This window comes from Pongo abelii, chromosome 4 (assembly GCF_028885655.2).
Source record: "Pongo abelii isolate AG06213 chromosome 4, NHGRI_mPonAbe1-v2.0_pri, whole genome shotgun sequence".
In the NCBI taxonomy this organism is placed as follows: domain Eukaryota; kingdom Metazoa; phylum Chordata; class Mammalia; order Primates; family Hominidae; genus Pongo; species Pongo abelii.
In genome coordinates this window covers 36420775-36443087 of record NC_071989.2, presented here as the reverse complement: position 1 = coordinate 36443087, position 22313 = coordinate 36420775, and the positions used below count along the sequence as shown (strand labels likewise).

Here is a 22313-nt window from a genome sequence, read left to right as displayed (position 1 = left end):
GCATTAGGTATATCTCCTAATGCTATCCCTCCCCTCTCCCCGCACCCCACAACAGTCCCCAGAGTGTGATGTTCCCCTTCCTGTGTCCATGTGTTCTCATTGTTCAATTCCCACCTGTGAGTGAGAACATAACCTGATACAATATTTGAACAGTGTCAGTTTATCTTTATTGTTAGGTTTCCACATAAGACCTCCTTTGTTGGGGGGACAGTTTGCCTCTCAAATAGTTTGAAAAAAGAAGCAAATCTCTCAAGCCCCGTTCAGCCTTCTAAAATGGATTCTGGTCTCCTTCACTCAATTTGAGACCTACAAGATTATTTTAATCATGGTTCATGAATTAGCACCAGCAGTAAATCTGTATCAAAGGAAAGTTAGGTATATATAGTAATTGCTTCTTCATTATATAATTCAACTTAAAAAATAATATATATAAAATAACTGAAATTTATATCAGGTATATAAATTAAGGATGTATATATATATTAATTTATATTTTATATATATATATATATATATAAAAATCTGTGACTTTCTTCTTTTAATAAACATACCAAAGCTTTACTTTAATGAATGGCATTCCTTTCAAGATTTGACTATCTTCAGAAGCAACAGTGAATGCCAGCGATGCAATCACGGTTACATTTATGAAATTACTCTTGAAATTTCCTTCAGAGCTAGCATGCTTTTTAATGTGTGTTCTCATGAAGCCAAATTTTATTTTTGTGGGTGAATTAGATTTTTTTTAAAGCCAGTAATTCAAATGAAACTTTCATAAATAAGGTAGATTATCTGACAGTCTTTTAATTTTTTTAATGTAGTACTCAACTAAACTTTCAAGCCTGATATCTTTGTAGTTTTCTCAACCAATTTGTGCTTTGTATTCCAGCCCTCATGTACCTCTTGATTAGAGAGAAAGCAGGTCCCAAAGATTTCTAGAAAATATGTTGAGTAATGGGGGTGTATTGGAGAAAGGATATTGCCTGTCATTGTTTGAGATTGCATTTTATATCAAGCTGTTTGCTTATTATCATCGTTATGAGCTCTTTGACATGGTATTTTGGAAAGAACTTGGTAGGGCAATATGGCAACTCAAGTTCCTTTTTTGAGTGCATCTATCTAATTCCTCTATTGTTTAATCACAAGCTTTGAAGCTAGTGTTTTTTTTTTTTTTCTTTTTCCCCAGTTGTACCTACTTCTGCTGTATTGTGGGTGACGTATGTTTCTGTGGGCAAATCATGGTACCTAATTCTTATTTATAAGGTTTTTTGTTACTGTTTTAATGGAATATGTGTTACGAGTTTCAAGAAACTTGTTCCCAAATATACTTTTGGAACAGAATTTTAAATGGGGGATGGCATCTATTTTTTGTTTTACCCTTCTCAGAAGTGACCATCTTTTATTGAGTGTGCTAATTTTTTTTTCTTTGTAGTAACAAATGAATATAATGAATCACTGCTCTACAGTCCAGAAGAACCAAAAATACTTTTCAGTATTCGAGAACCAATAGCAAATAGAGTTTTCTCAAGCAGTCGTCAGCGTTGTTTCTCCTCAAAGTAAGCATCCTCGATCTGACTTCTGACTGTTTTCATCCCTTTCATTGTTACAAAGCCCACTTGGTTTGAAAACTATTTAATTTCATTAAATTTGTTCATTCAAACTTAATCTAGCAGGAAAAGTAGAACCTGTGAAAGTAACAAGGTATCATGCTAACCTGGCTAAAACCATATTTTCTTTTACACTTACTGTGCCATTTTAGAGAAGCTAAAACTTAAGTGACTAGAAAGGGTACAGTTATTTATTTCAGTGATTTGTTGGTTTTTAAAAAATGAATTAAGACACAATAATTATAAAAGAAGCTGAATAGAAAGCCCCTTCTTTTTCATAAGCTGTAGAATAAAAACACAATAAACACTGATAGAAAACTTAGAGTGCATAGCAATAAACCTTTAGAATAGTATTCATTTCTTTTAGGTTTTCGCTAGAAGTCACCTCCCACCTATTGAATTTGCTTCATTTTATTTTTGGGGAGAGAGGATATAAAAAAGTGGATGTAATTTCTTATTCTGTAAAGGTTCCCCAATTTTCCAAATTAACAAGAAAATCTAAAATTTGGAGAAAATGTCATCTATCTCATGGCAAGCAGAAAACAGCTTAAGCAATTACAAATTGCTGACCTTAGTGTACATATTTTCTTTTTATAGACATACAATTAATTTTTTCCCCAGGTTAGACACAAATAAGGAAATTTATCTTAACATTCATGTTGTCATTTGAGAGTTAATTTGATTAATCCACAGATGCGTACTCAGTTTGGGTGAGATGACAAAGACTCCTTCAAAGATATATACTACTTATATTTAAGTTTTTGCTAATAGGAGAATAGCTTTGTGATTTTGACAGTTGGAAAAGATTTCTTAAACATGTCATAAAAAGCACTATAACAACAAAAGATTGACAAATTGAACTACACTGGAAGTAAGAACTGCCAGTAATCAAAAGATACCATTAAGAAAACAAAAAGGCAGAGCGAGAAAGATATTTTCAGGACCTATATCCAGCAATGGGCTCATAGCCAGAATATTTAGTATATAAAAATTTCCACTGACAATAAGAAAAAGGCAGGCAACGTGATAGAAAAAATGGCCAAAGTCAAGCATTTCACAAAAGGTGATATTCACATGGCTAATAAACACAAAAAACATGATTGACCGTATTATTCATCTGGGAAATGCTAATTAAAACTACGTAATACGCTACCATATACACCCACCAGAATGGCTAAAGTACCAATTGTTGGCAAGGAGGAGCAACTACAACTTTCTATATATTCCTAAATTTCTGTTAGGAATATATAGCTTGGAAAATTGTTTGGCAATTACCTAGCAAACCTGCACATAGCATACACGGTGATCCAATAATTCCCCTTTGTAAATCATGCTGCTATAAAGACACATGCACACGTATGTTTATTGTGGCACTATTCACAATAGCAAAGACTTGGAACCAACCCAAATGTCCAACAATGATAGACTGGATTAAGAAAATGTGGCACATATACACCATGGAATACTATGCAGCCATAAAAAATGATGAGTTCATGTCCTTTGTAGGGACATGGATGAAATTGGAAATCATCATTCTCAGTAAACTATCGTAAGGACAAAAAACCAAACACTGCATGTTCTCACTCATAGATGGGAATTGAACAATGAGAACACATGGACACAGGAAGGGGAACATCACACTCTGGGGACTGTTGTGGGGTGTGGGGAGGGGGGAGGGATAGCATTAGGAGATATACCTAATGCTAAATGACGAGTTAATGGGTGCAGCACACCAGCATGGCACATGTATACATATGTAACTAACCTGCACATTGTGCACATGTACCCTAAAACTTAAAGTATAATAATAAAAAATATATATATATATATACACGATAGCTATTTTAAGCTCTAAAAAAAAAACAAAAAGAAATGTATGCACCAACAGAAATATGTGCGCAAAGACATTCAAGAATATTCATAGCAGCTCTACTCCCAATAGCCAAAAACCCAAATGTCCATGAATAGTAGAAGAGAGAGAGAAATTTTGGTGTTTTCATATAACAGAAGTGATTTCATACAGCATTAAAAATGAACACACTACTATTACTATTACACGTAATAATATGGCTGAATTTCACAAACATACTGTTGAGGAAAAGACAGGCACCACTGTGCATATTATATTCGTCCATTTATATAAAGCTCAAGAACAGACAAAGCTATTACTACTGCAGTGATAGAAATTAGGAAGGTGGGTATACTTGAGGAGGGAGCAGGGATAGTGACTGGGAGAAGGCAGTGAGGGAGCTTCCAGCAAGCTGGGTAACAGTTGATTCCTGAGTTGGGTGATCATAAGTGTGTTCACTGAACTGTACATTAATAATTTGGGTGTATACCTGTATACATAATTACATGTACCCTACTCTTCTGTATATGTGTTATACTTAAGTAAAAATTTTAAGTACAAATTTTACATGAAAATAGTTAACACTCTTATTCAATACTTAATATTTGTAATGTTAGTAATTCAGCATTTAATCATATGAAAACAGCATGTGAGTTCTGTCAGGTCTGCACTTCTTTACTGCTAAATGCTTGAGTGAATGGTGCCATCCTGAATGTTTTGAGACCTTCATAATATACCCATATATTTACATAGTCACTAATTTTCTCATACCAGAGAACAACTTGATTTTTAAAATGGAGGCCAAATGATCTGCTAGGTTAAAATTGAGGATTAAAATAACCTATTAAGAAAACTATTACTATTTAATGAGATATTTCCTTCTGCCTAGGGTTTGTGTTCGTTCTCGTTGTTGGGATGCCTGTATGGTTGTGGATGGAGGAACTTCTTTTGAGTTTAATGATGGTGCAATTGCTTCGATGATGATCAATAAAGAAGATGAACTTCGAACTGTGCTTCTAGAACAGTGAAGGATTTCCTCATGACAAATTTTGATTACTGGCGAGAATATTTTTACTTCAGAAACAGACTACCAGTCGTAAAGTGGCATTTTTTGGTTATTGTTGAGACTGCTTGCCCGTGGGCTCAGAAGTGAGATTTGCATTATTCTTCTATTGGATTCTGATAGAAAAAAAGACATTCACTGTATAAGAAAATGGATGGACTGAACTAATTAGAATTGATAACAGTGAAATTTTTATATTGCTTACAATTGGTAACCAAGAGTGCTGATATCTTTTTAAATTTAGAGGGGCAGGCTTAAATAAAGGACTAAATATTTAGGATTTGAAACTTAACTGTATAAGTGTGTTTTCCTTCCCTTTCCTCCTAATTGTGGGATTGTCAGAACTGAACACATATCATTTGATTAGTGCATATTTTTTATAGTACCTGAAAATCAAGATTTTGAAAAAATTTTCAAGACAGAGAATTTTGATAAATCCTGACATTGACCTAATTGACATAGGTAAATATGTTTGTATATGTGCTAAGAATTTTCTAATTTCAGAACACAATGATGATGTTATGACTATTGATTTAAAAATTTCAAATAATTTTTGAAATTATAGATGAATGCTTTCATTTGAGTTTCATTCTGTAATTTCAGCAGTTCTGGGTGAAATACAGATAGCAGAACAAATCATGATGCTGTTACAAATGTATTAGTTATCCAATAAGTGTTTTAAGTCAATTTTTTAAAAATGATATGAGTCTTACAGGTTTCTTCCATCTTTAAAATGCTCAAACATGGATTCAGGGACTAAAAGGATGAACTGATTAGACTTTTTTTTCTATTAGGAGTTTGGTAAAATATTGTAAAAATATCTTCACCTGTGTGAGGAGTATTATCAGAAAGAATGGATTCTTTAATAAATATATAAAACACAGTAGTTTTGGAATTGCCTTCCTTAGTATTGTGGTTTTCACCTAGCTTATATTCCAAGATTTACAGAATAGCTTTTAGGATAAGATGTTAGGACTTTTTTTTTTTTTCCCATAAGAATTCCTTTATTTTTGGAGGAAATTATTATCTAATTCTTGATCTACTTATAAGTAATCCTAGAATTTTTGCCAGAAGATCCCGTCGTTGCATAATGAAACAGTTGGTATTCTCGTGCCATTGTTCAAAATCATGTGTTTCTTTCATTTGGTGCTGAAAATTTCTGTTCAATCATTGACAAATATTTATTAAACACCCACTCTGTGCCATGTACTACTATGTCAGGTGCTGGATATGTTGATGAATGAAACAGACTCTATCCTTATACAATTTGAGTCTTGTGGGCTCAGAAGTAAATTCTGTGAAAGCTGGACGGATAGTCAAATTGAGTCCTCTTAGTTTTGCCAATATTTAACATGTTGTTCTTATCAATTTTTTAAAATAATGCACAAAGTTAATCTAGGTTTTGATGTATATCCAGAGAATCAATTTTTCTTAAAGTATCTGCATAGACATTCATAGCAAAGAATTTATGACATATCAGATAGAAATACATTAAAATGTAGTGTTTTCCCAGAGCTTGATCTGGCTTTTTTTTTGATATACATAAGATACCACTTTATAAAGAAGCTCCATACTATAGAACCTCCCCTAACAGGCTTAAAATACCTTCTTTTTTTTTTTTTTTTGAGAATGGAGTCTTGCTTTGTCGCCCAGGCTGGAATGCAGTGGCATGATCTTGGCTCTGCAACCTCCATCTCCCAGGTTCGAGAGGTTCTCCTGCCTCAGCCTCCCAAGTAGCTGGGATTACAGGCACGCACCACTACGCCTGGCTAATTTTTTGTATTTTTAGTAGACAGGGGGTTTCACCATGTTGGTCAGGCTGGTCTCGAACTCCTGACCTTGTGATCTGCCTGCCCTGGCCTCCCAGTGCTGGGATTACAGGCATGAGCCACCATGCCCGGCCTTAAAATGCCTTCTTAAAGGAAAAATGCCAACTCCATCCTTAATCTCAAGGAAATCTGATTGTCCAAATAGATCTGTTAATATGTAACATATTAATAGGTAACTTGCTGTGTAAAATTATAAGCCATATTTTAAAAGGTTTTAAAAATACTTATTCTGCTCCATTTGTGATATAATTTCTAACATTTCTGCTCTGTGTTGGGGATTTATTTGTAAGAATAAGAGGCAAAGGAATGTTAGCATAGCAAAAATGTGTTTGAATGAGTTAACCTTTTAATTGCAACCCTATGTGAATAAAATTACACCACTGTTACATCTTCTTTTTAACATTTCTTATTTCCCTCTCAAGGGGTCACTATTTGAAAACTAGTTTTCACAAAATGTTATGTTTCAGAAGTGTTTCCCCACTGCTGTGTATTATTGTTCTGTGCCCTGTTGACTTCATTCACTGTTAACATTTGACATAGAATGATTAGTTATTAAATCAGGGTGAAGTGCTTACCTGGTCAGTGTAAGGCTCTTCAGATAATTTTGACTTAATATTTTTGATACTCCTTGTGTATTTACGTTCATGGCCCCTGTACGTTAAATCATATTACATGTTTTACTATATTGATTTCACTTTTTAATAAGCAGAAAGAGCCAGGTAACACATTTTTATTGTAAAATATCCACTTGAATTGAAAAAGTTGTCAAATACAAGTTTAAGGATACGTTATATATTTTGCTCAGTTGTGAAAATAATGTACATTTAGAATTTAAATCACTTAAATTCATTCCATTGTACCAATATTATTTATGCCTCCTTATACTTAAGAATAGCATCTACTAAGACAATTATGCAGAAAAGATCCCAGGGATAATGCAACACCTAAATATAATGGTGGGGGAGATAAGAGTAAATGTACTAATGAATTGCCTAACTAAAGAATAGTTCAATTTTATTTTTTCAAAGGCATTTTATTCTTGACTTTAACATTAAAAGTACTCAAGGGATTGGGGCATAAGTCAGTGAGAAGGCTTATTAAGTTTTCTACATTAAGGTATGAAGAGTTTTTAAGTCTTATGGACTTTAAGACTTTTTTTTTAAAGAAAATCACTGACTAAACGAGCTAAAAGTAGAAAAGCATATTTTAAGTGTTAATCTGAATACCTTAAATATAGTGATTTTAATGCTCAAAATTACAATTTAGATATTCTGGTATTTAGAAAAATGTAAAAATACCAGCATTTTAGTATTTAGATTTGCTAAAACATAATAAAGCACTTATGTTTTGAGTTATCCATAATATTAGTATAGGCTTTTAGGGCTTTGACTTGTATCTTGAAGGGTTAGTCTCTTGGTGAAGAAAACTTTGACTTTCTGGGATATTTGGCTAGGTGGGGAGGAATAGTAAAGAAAGAGGAGGTTGTCATCTTGTTTGTTCCATGGTTAGGGTATGCAGTGACAAGAGGTTTCTTTCTAGTTTGCCCAGTCTCTAGACTACTTGCCTTTGTTTCCTCATAGGCTCTGCATCTTCTCCTGGGCTGTTGTATCCTGCACATTGTAGATGGTCAATAAATGTTGAAGTGTAATTGGGTTCACCAGGATAGGACACAAGTGTTTTGTCCAGAAAATAAAGTTTTGCACTTGGCCAGTGTCCCTCATGTCTCTGGAGCTTATGGATAGGGTCTATTAGGAATCAAGAGCCCAAGAGCAGGTAAAGTGACAGCAGTGAAAATGAAACAGCCAGGTATGTATCTGAATAGAAGAACAGGATATTACTTATCAAGTGTCTTCTGGCTAAAAAAAAAAAAAAAAGAACTTGATGATACAAACCTCTGGAGCACTGACACTATTGACATTTTGTCCAGACAATTCTTTCTTGTAGGGGGCTTTCCTGTTTTAGGATGGTTAGCAGCATCCTTAGCCTCTATTGCCTACATGCCAATAGCACTTCTCTTGTGACCATCAAAAATGTCTTCAGATGTTACCAAGTATCTCCTGGGTGGGGGAAAATCACCCCTGGTCTAGAGCTTTTTGTTGTTAGATCTAACCACCAGTTTATGGGAATAGGGGAAAGATTAATCTATCACTCCAGGGATAGACATGCAAAATCCAGAATGTAGAACACAGGACAGATAACATAGTTTCTTCAATAAATAAGTTACAAGGAAAGAAAGGAAGAAACCCTAAGTTTTTAAGATTTAGAGAATTTAAATCAAATGCAGTATGTACACCACGTTTGGATCCTGAGCAAAATAAACCCATTGAAGAAAACACGAGACAACTGAGGAATTGTCAACACCATCTTGATATATAATGCTTCAGGATTCATGCAGGAGAATCCCTATCTTTTAGAGGTATATACCAAAATAGTTGTTATGATATTATGGGTCTGGGTTTTGCTTCAAAATTATCTGTATTGGAGGGGAATGGCTGAGATCATGGATTAAGTGAGATTGGCCAGGAATCAATGACTGTTGAAACTGGGAGATGGGGTCCATCATATTCTTTTTTTTTTTTTTTTTTTTTTTTGCGTATGTTTGACGTTTTTCATCATTAAAAAAAGGCATAGTGGTGATAGGACCAACACAATTGGGTGATATTCCAGAATCACCATTCTACCACTCGAATGGAAGGGCCCAAAAGGAACAGAATTCCTGGAAGGCCTCTGGGCATACAGTGAACATTCAAAGAGTTTCTGAATGACAGTAAAACACATAGTATAACCTGATCAAATATATTTTAAAAATGCTGCTAGCTGACTTTTATTGATAATACTCCTTTGTCACTTGAATTCAAATGTTTTGTAAATATATTACTACTGGAAGCACTTTAAAGATAACAAGCCTGGCGAGGTGGTTCTAAGATGGCCGAATAGGAACAGCTCCAGTCTACAGCTCCCAGCGTGAGCGACGTAGAATACGGGTGATTTCTGCATTTCCAACTGGGGTACCGGGTTCATCTCACTGGGGGTGTCGGACAGTGGGTGCAAGACAGTGGGTGCAGCACACCGAGCATGAGCTGAAGCAGGGTGAGGCACCGCCTCACCTGGAAAGTGCAAGGGGTCAGGGAATTCCCTTTCCTAGCCAAGGGAAGCTGTGACAGATGGCACCTGGAAAATCGGGTCACTCCCACCCTAATACTGCGCTTTTCCAACAGTCTTAACAAACGGCACACCAGGAGATTATATCCCGCGCCTGGCTCAGAGGGTCCCATGCCCACAGAGCCTCGCTCATTGCAAGCACAGCAGTCTGAGATCAAACTGCAAGGTGGCAGCGAGGCTGGGGGAGGGGTGCCCGCCATTGCTGAGGCTTCAGTAGGTAAACAAAGCAGCCAGGAAGCTCAAATTGGGTGGAGCCCACTGCAGCTCAAGGAGGCATGCCTGCCTCTGTAGACTCCACCTCTGGGGACAGGGCACAGCCAAACAAAAGGCAGCAGAAACATCTGCAGACTTAAATGTCCCTGTCCGACAGCTTTAAAGAGAGTAGTGGTTCTCCCAGCATGGAGTTTGAGATCTGAGAATGGACAGAATGCCTCCTAAAGTGGGTCCCTGACCCCCGAGCAGCCTAACTGGGAGGCACATCCCAGTAGGGGCAGACTGACACCTCACACAGCCAGGAACCCCTGTGAGATGAAACTTCCAGAGGAACGGTCGGCAGCAACATTTGCTGTTCAGCAATATTCGCTGTTCTGCAGCCTCCGCTGTGGATACCTAGGCAAACAGCATCTGGAGTGGACCTCCAGCAAACTCCAACAGACGTGCAGCTGAGGGTCCTGACTGTTAGAAGGAAAACTAACAAACAGAAAGCACATCCACACCAAAAACCCATCTGTACGTCACCATCATCAAAGATCAAAGGTAGATAAAACCACAAAGATGGGGAAAAAACAGAGCAGAAAAGCTGAAAATTCTAAAAATCAGAGCACCTCTCCCCCTCCAAAGGAACAAAGCTCCTCGCCAGCAATGGAACAAAGCTGGACGGAGAAAGACTTTGACGAGTTGAGAGAAGAAGGCTTCAGACAATCAAACTTCTCCGAGCTAAAGGAGGAAGTTTGAACCCATGGCAAAGAAGCTAAAAACCTTGAAAAAAGATGAGACAAATGGCTAACTAGAATAACCAGTGTAGAGAAGTCCTTAAATGACCTGATGGAGCTGAAAACCATGGCACGAGAACTGCATGACACATGAACAAGCTTCAGTAGCCAATTTGATCAAGTGGAAGAAAGGGTATCAGTGATTGAAGATCAAATGAATGAAATGAAGTGAGAAGAGAAGTTTAGAGAAAAGAGTAAAAAGAAACGAACAAAGCCTCCAAGAAATATGGGACTATGTGAAAAGACCAAATCTATGTAAGATTGGTGTACCTAAAAGTGACGGGGAGAATGGAACCAAGCTGGAAAACACTCTGCAGGATATTATCCAGGAGAACGTCTCCAACTTAGAAAGGCAGGCCAACATTCAAATTCAGGAAATACAGAGAACACCACAAAGAAACTCCTCGAGAAGAGCAACCCGAAGGCACATAATTGTCAGATTCACCAAGGTTGAAATGAAGGAAAAAATGTTAAGGGCAGCCAGAGAGAAAGGTCGGGTTACCCACAAAGGGAAGCCCATCAGACTAACAGCGGATCTCTCGGCAGAAACTACAAGCCAGAAGAGAGTGGGGGCCAATATTCAACATCCTTAAAGAAAAGAATTTTCAACCCAGAATTTCATATCCAGCCAAACTAAGCTTCATAAGTGAAGGAGAAATAAAATCCTTTACAGACAAGCAAATGCTGAGAGATTTTCTCACCACCAGGCCTAGCCTAAAAGAGCTCCTGAAGGAGGCACTAAATATGGAAAGGAACAACCGGTACCAGCCACTGCAAAAACATGCCAAATTGTAAAGACCATCAATGCTAGAAAGAAACTGCATCAACTAACGAGCAAAATAACCAGCTAACATCATAATGACAGGATCAAATTCACACATAACAATATTAACCTTACATGTAAATGGACTAAATGCTCCAATTAAAAGACACGGACTGGCAAATTGGATAGAGTCAAGACCCATCAATGTGCTCTATTCAGGAGACCCATCTCACGTGCAGAGACACACATAGGCTCAAAATAAAGGGATGCAGGAAGAGCCACCAAGCAAATGGAAAACAAAAAAAGGCAGGGGTTGCAATCCTAGTCTCTGATAAAACAGACTTTAAGCCAACAAAGATCAAAAGAGACAAGGCCATTACATAATGGTAAACGGATCAATTCAACAAGAAGAGCTAACTATCCTAAATATATATGCACCCAATACAGGAGCACCCAGATTCATAAAGCAAGTCCTTAGAGACATAGAAAGAGACTTAGACTCCCACACAATAATAATGTGAGACTTTAACACCCCACTGTCAACATTAGACAGATCAACAAGACAAAAAGTTAAAAAGGATATCCAGGAATTGAACTCAGCTCTGCACCAAGTGGACCTAATAGACATCTACAGAACTCTCCACCCCAAATCAACAGAATATACATTCTTCTCTGCACCACATAGCACTTATTCCAAAATTGACCACATAGTTGGAAGTAAAGCACTCCTCAGCAAATGTAAAAGAACAGAAATTATAACAAACTGTCTCTCAGACCACACTACGATCAAACTAGAACTCAGGATTAAGAAACTCACTCAAAACCGCTCAACTACATGGAAACTGAACAACCTGCTCCTGAATGACTACTGGGTACATAACGAAATGAAGGCAGAAATAAAGATGTTCTTTGAAACGAATGAGAACAAAGACACAACATATCAGAATCTCTGCTACATTTAAAGCAGCGTGTAGAGGGAAATTTATAGCACTAAATGCCCACAAGAAAAAGCAGGAAAGATCTAAAATTGATACCCTAACATCACAATTGAAAGAACTAGAGAAGCAAGAGCAAACACATTCAAAAGCTACCAGAAAGCAAGAAATCACTAAGATCAGAGCAGAACTGAAGGAGATAGAGACACAAAAAAGCCTTCAAAAAATCAATGAATCTAGGAGTTGGTTTTTTTGAAAAGATCAACAAAATTGATACACCGCTAGCAAGACTAATAAAGAAGAAAAGAGAGAAGAATCAAATGCAATAAAAAATGATAAAAGGGATATCACCACCGATCCCACAGAAATACAAACTACCATCAGAGAATACTATAAACACCTCTATGCAAATAAACTAGAAAATCTAGAAGAAATGGATAAATTCCTCCCAATACTAAACCAGCAAGAACTTGAATCCCTGAATAGACCAATAACAGGCTCTGAAATTGAGGCAATAATTAATAGCCTACCAACCAAAAAACGTCCAGGACCAGACAGATTCACAGCCAAATTCTACCAGAGGTACAAGGAGGAGCTGGTACCATTCCTTCTGAAACTATTCCAATCAATAGAAAAAGAGGGAATCCTCCCTAACTAATTTTATGAGGCCAGCATCATCCTGATACCAAAGCCTGGTAGAGACACAACCAAAAAAGAGAATTTTAGACCAATATCCCTGATGAATACTGATGCAAACATCCTCAATAAAATACTGGCAAACCGAATCCAGCAGCACATCAAAAAGCTTATCCACCATGATCAAGTGTGTTTCATCCCTGGGATGCAAGGCTGGTTCAACATATGCAAATCAATAAATGTAATCCAGCATATAAACAGAACCAATGACAAAAACCACTTGATTATCTCAATAGATGGAGAAAAGGCCTTTGACAAAATTCAACAGCCCTTCATGCTAAAAACTCAATAAGGTATTGATGGGGTGTATCTCAAAATAATAAGAGCTATTTATGGCAAACCCACAGCCAATATCATACTGAATGGGCAAAAACTGGAAGCATTCCCTTTGAAAACTGGCACAAGACAGGGATGCCCTCTCTCACCACTCCTATTCAACATCGTGTTGGAAGTTCTGGCCAGGGCAATCAGGAAGGAGAAAGAAATAAAGCATATTCAATTAGGAAAAGAGGAAGTCAAATTGTCCCTGTTTGCAGAAGACATGATTGTATATTTAGAAAACCCCATTGTCTCAGCCCAAAAATCTCCTTAAGCTGATAAGCAACTTCAGCAAAGTCTCAGGATACAAAATCAATGTGCAAAAATCACAAGAATTCTTATACACCAATAACAGACAAACAGCCAAATCATGAGTGAACTCCCATTCACAATTGCTTCAAAGAGAATAAAATACCTAGAAATCCAACTTACAAGGGATGTGAAGGACCTCTTCAAGGAGAACTACAAACTACTGCTCAACGAAATAAAAAGAGGACACGAACAAATGGAAGAACATTCCATGCTCATGGGTAGGAAGAATCAATATTGTGAAAATGGCCATACTGCCCAAGGTAATTTATAGATTTAATGCCATCTACATCAAGCTACCAATGACTTTCTTCACAGAATTGGAAAAAACTACTTTAAAGTTCATATGGAACCAAAAAAGAGCCTGTATTGCCAAGACAATCCTAAGCAAAAAGAACAAAGCTGGAGGCATCATTCTACCTGACTTCAAACTATACTACAAGGCTACAGTAACCAAAACAGCATGGTACTGGTACCAAAACAGAGATATAGATCAATGGAACAGAACAGAGCCCTCAGAAATAATACCACACATGTACAACCATCTGATCTTTGACAAACCTGAGAAAAACAAGCAATGGGGAAAGGATTCCCTATTTAATAAATGGTGCTGGGAAAACTGGCTAGCCATATGGAGAAAGCTGAAACTGGATTCCTTCCTTACACCTTATACAAATATTAATTCAAGATGGATTAAAGACTTAGACCTAAAACCATAAAACCCTAGAAGAAAACCTAGGCAATACCATTCAGGACATAGGCATGGGCAAGGACTTCATGTCTAAAACACCAAAAGCAATGGCAACAAAAGTCAAAATTGACAAATGGGATCTTATTAAACTAAAGAGCTTCTGCACAGCAAAAGAAACTACCATCAGAGTGAACAGGCAACCTACACTATGGGAGAAAATTTTTGCAATCTACTCATCTGACAAATGGCTAATATCCAGAATCTACAATGAACTCCAACAAATTTACAAGAAAAAAAACAACCCCATCAAAAAGTGGGCGAAGGATATGAACAGACACCTCCCAAAGGAAGACATTTATGCAGCCAAGAGACACATGAAAAAATGGTCATCATCACTGGCCATCAGAGAAATGCAAATCAAAACCATAATGAGATACCATCTCACACCAGTTAGAATGGCAATCATTAAAAAGTCAGGAAACAACAGGTACTGGAGAGGATGTGGAGAAATAGGATCACTTTTATACTGTTGGTGGGACTGTAAACTGGTTCAACCATTGTGGAAGACAGTGTGGCGATTCCTCAAGGATCTAGAACTAGAAATACCATTTGACCCAGCCATCCCATTACTGGGTATATACCCAAAGGATTATAAATCATGTTGCTATAAAGACACATGCACACATATGTTTATTGCAACACTATTCACAATAGCAAAGACTTGGAACCAACCCAAATGTCCATCAATGATAGACTGGATTAAGAAAATGTGGCACATATACACCATGGAATACTATGCAGCCATAAAAAATGATGAGTTCATGTCCTTTGTAGGGACATGGATGAAGCTGGAAACCATCATTCTCAGCAAACTATCGTAAGGACAAAAAACCAAACACTGCATGTTCTCACTCATAGGTGGGAATTGAACAATGAGAACATGTGGACACAGGAAGGGGAACATCACACACCAGGACCTGTCGTGGGGTGGGGGGAGGGGGGAGGGATAGCATTAGGAGATATACCTAACGTAAATGACGAGTTAATGGGTGCAGCACACCAACATGGCACATGTATACATATGTAACAAACCTGCACGTTGTGCACATGTACCCTAGAACTTAAAGTATAATTTTTAAAAAAAGATAACAAGACTGTATTAGCCCCTTTTAAAAAGGCATTATAAACTCTTTTTTTTTTTTAATGTGACAAGCATATGAAGTAGATGGGTCAAAAAGGACCATCTCAGGGCTCTGTTTTGAAGTCTTATTTAGAGGTATCTAAGCCAAATGGCATACCACACTAAATGCTTTCAAATTTTAACCACAGCACTTAAAAAAAGAGAAAGAAAAAAGGAATACAACTTAGCTTAAGTACTCATTTTTATAAAAATGTGTTTTATTGTTTTAAAACAAGTCTATAAAAGTAGAAATCACATACAAAAATACAGATTACTCTGACATGTTGGCAAAATAGCTTATGGCTGGACTTGAGTTTGGAAGTTCTGTATGTTTGAGGGCATCCGGATGTCAGAGTCCAACCGGATCCTAACCCCAGCTCTTGTCACTAATCTGTAAACAATAATTTCAAGTAGTATTTAGCACTTTTTAACTATTAAGATATTGAAGCATCATCATTTCCTGTGCAACCCAACTTTAAAATCTTCCTTAGGTCTAAGCATATAAAGGCACTTCATACTATGTTTGTAACATTAACAATTTTTGATTTAAAAAAAAAACAGTTAATACAAATGACTGGTGTTGGCTTTTTTTTGTCGTTACATTCTGAACATACGAACAAGTCATCAATTTAAACTAGTTTTTGTGATTTTTAAGAAGTAGAATTTGGCTGGGCGCAGTGGCTTCACGCCTGTAATCCCAGCACTTTGGGAGGCCGAGACGGGCGGATCATGAGGTCAGGAAATCGAGACCATCCTGGCTAACACGGTGAAACCCCGTCTCTACTAAAAATACAAAAAAATTAGCCGGGCATGATGCAGGTGCTTGTAGTCCCAGCTAGTCGGGAGGCTGAGGCAGAAGAATGACGTGAACCTAGGAGGCGGAGCTTGCAGTGAGCCGAGATCGCGCCACTGCACTCCAGCCTGGGTGACAGAGCGAGATGCCGTCTCAAAAAAAAAAAAAAAAAAAAGAAATAGAATTTAATCTTTTCACTTCTCTGTACCAGTTTAAAAAAATATATATCACTGATGGTATCAAAAGGTCCCACATCTGGATTTTAACTCTTATGTAGGTATAAGTAGTGCTTACTACTGAAACTGCATGGAAGATACACCTGCTTCTATTGTATATTTCTGATTGAAGAGAACATGCAGTTCCTCTTAGGAACTGCAGGTCTGATAACCTTATATATGGATAGTTTCAAACAATTATTGCTGAGAGATCATTTAAAAAAAAGACAATTTAAAATACTTGATTCCAGAGTAATATAAAAGTAACCTTAAGAACCTCAGCGCTAAAGGAAAACAGCAGGCAACTTCAGAATTCTTCCAACCAAATTTTCAAGAATAGAGAGTGGATTAGTACCACCTTTCTAAAACAAAGCAAGTCATTTTAAAAGCTAAAGGACCCATGTTAACATAATTTGATTATCAAGTTAGAAAACCACAATTATATTTCTCATCTAATTTAGATTCTGGAAACACAGTAACTTAATGAACATTACAGGATACTTCAAATTAACCTGTCATAGAAAACTGTCTGCTGGGCCTTCAAATCCTATACTGATTCTATACCTCTGGGTTTTGTAATGTTTGGTCTTTTGTAAGTTTTAAGGTGAATTACATGGGGTTACTTATTTCTATTAACCTAATTTCAAATCTAAAGGCAAAATTAAAACACATTTTTCTCTCTCCTATTCCTAGAAAAGACGGCCTCAGACGCTACTATCCTATGATTCTCTTTTTGTTCAGCTCATAATACAAATAGCTTATTGTTCTTCTAAGCTGTCTTATAAAGCAATACTATAAAATTAAATAGATAAAAGTTATATGGGCTATGAAGACTGTTTGCTGGTGGTAATTTTTAAGCTTGATTCTGAATAGACTTAGTAAGAAGGGCACTTGGAAGAGGTGGCTCAAATTTTGCTCTTTAAGGTATCTTGAAATTATAGGCTCACTCTCCCAAAATTTCAAAAGGCCTACAACTTTGGCTCTTAAGAGCAAAGCAGTGATAAAAGCTTTTAGAATCATTTCAAAAAGCAAGATTTCATAGTTTTCCCTCTCAAATGGCTCCCTAGTATACTTGCAGAATGAAGGCAAAGGGAAAACCAAGAATAAAACTAGCTAAGTACTCCAGCAATTGGGCTTCCTGCCTATTTTCCCTGTTCTAAAGAAGAGACACCATCCTGCAATAAATACTTCATAGACAACTCGGCTTTTGCAGTGTCAGTCGGCATTTGATGCCCCATATCTCCTGGTTCTTTTTGTTGCCAATAGTTGGCCTGGCAATGGCGGTGAAATGGGAGCAATTAATCTGTAGATGAGGAAGGGCTTCCTTTAACAGTTGAAGGGTACCATCTGGCACAATTCCAAAAACTTGTAGTGTTTTTAGTGTGGGAATTTCTCCAAGTTCACTGGAAAGGAAGAAAAAGACTTTCAGAATAGCAGTATCTATGGAAACTGTTTGACTAGAGTTATATGACCCAAATTTTACAATTTGTGTCATCTACAAAATGCAGTCTGAAAATATAATTTACAATAAATGATTTGAGAAAATAGCAAATGAAACTGGAAAGCACAGACCACATAGTTTGAGCAACATGTCATTAGGAAACGCACTGCTGCATTTTATTGAATGAGGTTCCTAATAACCTTAGAAACTCAGGTTTATTTAAGAATCCAACCATATTTGCTTCCTTTCTCCAGTTGTGATTTATACAGTGATCTGAATGGGTTTACTGTGTTGTGAGAAGAAACTAGCAAGCGAGTGATGGTAAAAGCAAATGTTTTACTGCAGCACCAGTTGGAACCACCACAGGTTACATGCAAATTAAGGATATGAACTTGACCTTTATTTGAACTAGGCTCATCTCTTAAAGGGAGATGTTGTCAGGATTGATGAACTTCTTAATAATGGTTCATAGTCAACAAGTCCATTATATGTGATGAAAACTACCACTGACTTCCCAAAGATATTTTAGATAGGGTTATATAGTTGGGTACAGGTGGAGAAATGGGTGAAAAATCACACCCTTTATAGGAGGCAATAGCCATCTTACCTCCCTACGTATTACCATTTTTTTTCTGCTTAGATAAGCCAGTCCCTCTAGGTATTTCATATTAGATGAAATTCAACTCTGTTAACAGTGAAATTCTGCTTCACAAATTCTGTTTCTCAAATTCTGTTTCACAAATTCTGTTTTTCCAAAGTAAATACTGTTTGGTGTTGGTAATGATTTTTTTCTTCTTAACTCAGATCTATGTGCCTAGAAATTCATCTCTCTGATCTGTATTTGCTCAAGGTTGGGACACACAGTACAAAGTCTCAGGAAAGGGAACATTTATTTTGGAATTTCAACAAAATCCTACTACAGATCAACGAGCACATCAATGACCTAAAGTCAGAAACATCCTTTATATTTTCACATTGTCGATAATTACTTTTAAAAAGCCCCAAACTTTCCTTATAACTGTCTTTCTTCCTTCTAGCCTATTCTATATACCAATTTCCAAGGCATCCTCCTAAAGCCTAGCTCATGTTAGTCATTCATCTGCTCCAAAACCTTTGGTGCTTCCCTTGTGTTTACAGAACCCAGGCTGTTCAGCTAGTCTGAAGACCTTCTGTCTTTAACCTGCTCTTCCAGTCTTCCCACTACTCCCCTAAATGTATTTATTCTACATTCCACAAGGTGTCTTAAACCCCACAAATGTTTAATATACATTAGCTGAGTACAAGATGAAGGCTAATTTATAAAATAAAAGCACTATCCAAGTGAAATAAATATGCTTGTTCACAAGGGGACAATAAGATCTAAAGTGAAATAAATATGCTTGTTCACAAGGGGACAATAAGATCTACAGGTATATAACCAAAGAAAATCAGAAAGAACAAATTGCTGTCATTAAGTAAACTGCTTTCTGGAATGTAGAAACACTGTCAAAGTAAGATCACAATACACAGATACTTATACTTAATCACTTACGATGACAGCAATCCAGCTCCAACTTTGAATCCCTCATGTGAAACTTGAGAAACGTTGTAATTACTATGAGAATTCTGGTTCTGGTATATCCAAATTAGCCAAATTGTGAGCCATTCTGCACTGGAGAATATTTAAGGGAAGAAACTGTAGGTGGAGTAAGAAAAGGAGGAATGGCAGATGGCGGAGGAGGACATGTTCTTGCAACAGCATCGGGAAAGAGATTTGGTGAGGAAAGAAATTAAGACCAGACTCTCAGAACACACTCGGGTGTTATATATAAGGGGGTTATATAAGATAAGATGATGGATGAAGAACCAGTTCCAAGTCAAAAATCCAGAAAGTCTCTAAAATTTTGAGGAGACAAAAAAAAAAAAAATGCCCCCGGTATATGCATTACCTACAACTCAGAATAAAAAATTTGCAAGCATCTTTTAAAAACTACAATGGAAGAGACTGAAGAGCAAACTAAGGGATAGCAAATAGAAATAAGTAGTTCAAGAGCCATTATTTCTAATGTAAGAAGTGTAAAATCACACCAATGTCTTATGTATACTGAATTTTAGAAAATAAAAGATATTTATGAACTCTTTCACAGGATTGCTCTTTACCTTATCTGTACAATAATCCTGTTTTCCTTATAAAATCTTAAATGCCTCAACTACAAATGCTCCTACCACAGAAGTCTTTTAGTCTTACCTTAGATTAGTTTACTATCTCCAGCTTGGGTTTCTTACTTGAATGAGAAATAGGGAAGAATTAGAAGGAAGTTTAGACATAGAGAAGAAGATCAATTAAGAAGTAAGGGAAAAAATATAATGGGAATAGGTCCTGGGGAAGAAAACTTTATAGTTTCCCAAGTATTTTAAAATATTACAGAAGAAAGACATTCAAATTGTATTTTCCCACTTCTGAGAAATAAATAGCCTTAAGTTCTTTAGCATAGATGGCTCTCTGGTAATTATTATGGAAATATCCTGGAATTTTTATTATAAACCTCAAATATATCAGCTGCCAAAATGATTGAAATTAGAGTCATTCTAATTCTCATTTTATCTTGAGAAACTTTTAAGCATAAGGTACCAACAAACTCATCCTAAAGGATTCACAATGCAAATCAGTGTACTATTTACACAATACCTAAAGAAATATATTCTTTTACCTTAATGTTCAAGGACAGGATCTTTCTTCTTCTCTATTCTAGTGGTCTGACTTGTAACTAAACTCCTAATGCCCCTGTTTGTCTTATTTCATAAGATTTGTACAAATAAGAAATAATAATACAGTGAAGGTTCACAATAGGTCTGTGACTTCAGGCCCATGTTTGTAACCATCAGTTCACACTGCCTCCAGGTATTACGATGCGATTATTATGCAGGTATCGCAATTACTATTACTATTATCCCACTGGATAAAAATATTAAAATGAAAAGCTCACAGCCTTCCCCTCACCTCTGCTTGAGAAAAAGCATTTGGGTCATTACCTGCTTAGCTTCTTTCTTTCTGCAGAGAAGGAACAAAAGCAAGACACATGGATAGATTCTCTTGAGAAAAGCAACCCGAAAAGAATGATCACCACACTCCCCAGGGGGCTGCACAGGCAAAGAAGCAGGAGGCCAGATGGCAAGGACAGGAAAGAATGGATGACAGAGAAGCCTTTTTGGGTAGACGCTAGAAGCTCCTAGGAGTTCTGGATGCTAGAAAATAGAGAGGGCAGGGATTTTAATAAGAGTTTCATGCACATGAATTTAAACCCCAACATTTGAGAGCCGGAAAAGTAAATCCTGCTATCCTATTTTAGGCAGTCCTTTCCCAAATGAGATACCAGCTCAGACCCTGAACCCCAAGATTAATTAAAAAATGATTAATTAAAATGAGTAACTGCCAGATTTCCTAATTCTACTAGTTAACTCTGTGTAGCTGAAGTATCTGATTTATTCATTAATTCTTGAAACTAACTTAAAAGATTCAAACTATGATTCTGAGGACTAAAGATCTTTGTTCAAATTCACCATGCTTCCTACCTAGGAGCTGGAAGCTAAATTAACCTTTAGTTCATGAGCTACATAAATGAGTCCAGCAACCGCATTCAAGACATGTTGGGCACCTGATCAACTCTAAGATACTGACCTCTTGTGGTTTTTAATAAAATTGCTACACATGTACATTTGCCATTAGGGAGACTTTTCCAGTCCTTTGGAATGAAATACAGAAAACCTTTTAAAACAAGATATGATTCCCAGGATGAGTTGGGTATGGTGTTTCCCAAAGGAAAGATGGACCAGGCTGCTTCTTTCTTGCACTTCCTTGATTCTGTGGAAGTTGCAGAGCAGGTAAAACTAAACCTTGCTTAAACTATTGGATTAGATAGTGACTATTTTGCCTCTGTCCAGGAGACCTAGGATTTAGATCCAGGTCAGCCACCAACTCACCATCAGGTTTGAATAAGTCACTTCACTTCACTTTTTAGACGTTAACACGCCCCTGTTCAAAAACAGTATCAGACTTACAATACATACCATCTACAGGCTTATATCTTTCCAATTTCTTCACTATCCAGAACTTACATCACTAGAAGATACAGAACTTTAAGCCCAGATGAAAGCTTTTGGAATCAACTGGAGTTAATACGAAAAATTTGGAAAGAAAAAAAAAAAAAAGACACAAACCCACATTGGGTCTGCCTTCCCAATTACACTTCAAGTTTCCTGGAGGAAAAGGTTATCTTCCGCTTCTCTGCTAAGTCTTCTCATAGATACTAAGACAGCAAGCTAGTAATTAAAACTGCTTACAGCTAAACAATAAATGTTTAGTGAACAATCTGGATCAACTCATTTTCACCAGTTTAAGGAATACTCTGCTGGTCTTTCATAGCCAGTCTGTGGTATACTCATTACTAATGTTTCGGTTTCATATATCTATTAATAAAAATGGATTTTCACACC

At 36.7% G+C, this 22313-nt stretch overlaps 2 protein-coding genes across 12 annotated transcripts in view; one reads left to right on the top strand and one right to left on the bottom strand.

Moving 5' to 3' along the window:
- Window positions 1-6731, top strand: part of NADK2 (NAD kinase 2, mitochondrial) — a 53464-nt gene extending 46733 nt beyond the window's left edge. For 8 of the 9 annotated variants that reach the window (XM_063723875.1, XM_009240634.4, XM_063723874.1 and 5 more), the window contains 2 exons: window positions 1430-1553; window positions 4343-6731. In XM_063723875.1, the coding sequence (XP_063579945.1) occupies window positions 1430-1553; window positions 4343-4481 (263 nt within the window). In that variant the 3' untranslated portion in view covers window positions 4482-6731. 9 annotated transcript variants of the gene reach the window in all.
- Window positions 6732-15588: 8857 nt separating this feature from the next.
- Window positions 15589-22313, bottom strand: part of SKP2 (S-phase kinase associated protein 2) — a 32220-nt gene continuing 25495 nt past the window's right edge. For 2 of the 3 annotated variants that reach the window (XM_002815493.5, XM_054555479.2), the window contains one exon: window positions 15589-17802. In XM_002815493.5, coding sequence (XP_002815539.2) covers window positions 17589-17802 — 214 coding nt within the window. In that variant the 3' untranslated portion in view covers window positions 15589-17588. Of the gene's footprint in view, window positions 17803-19371; window positions 21066-22313 lie in introns of those variants that run through there. The other variant, XM_054555477.2, reaches the window with a different exon arrangement.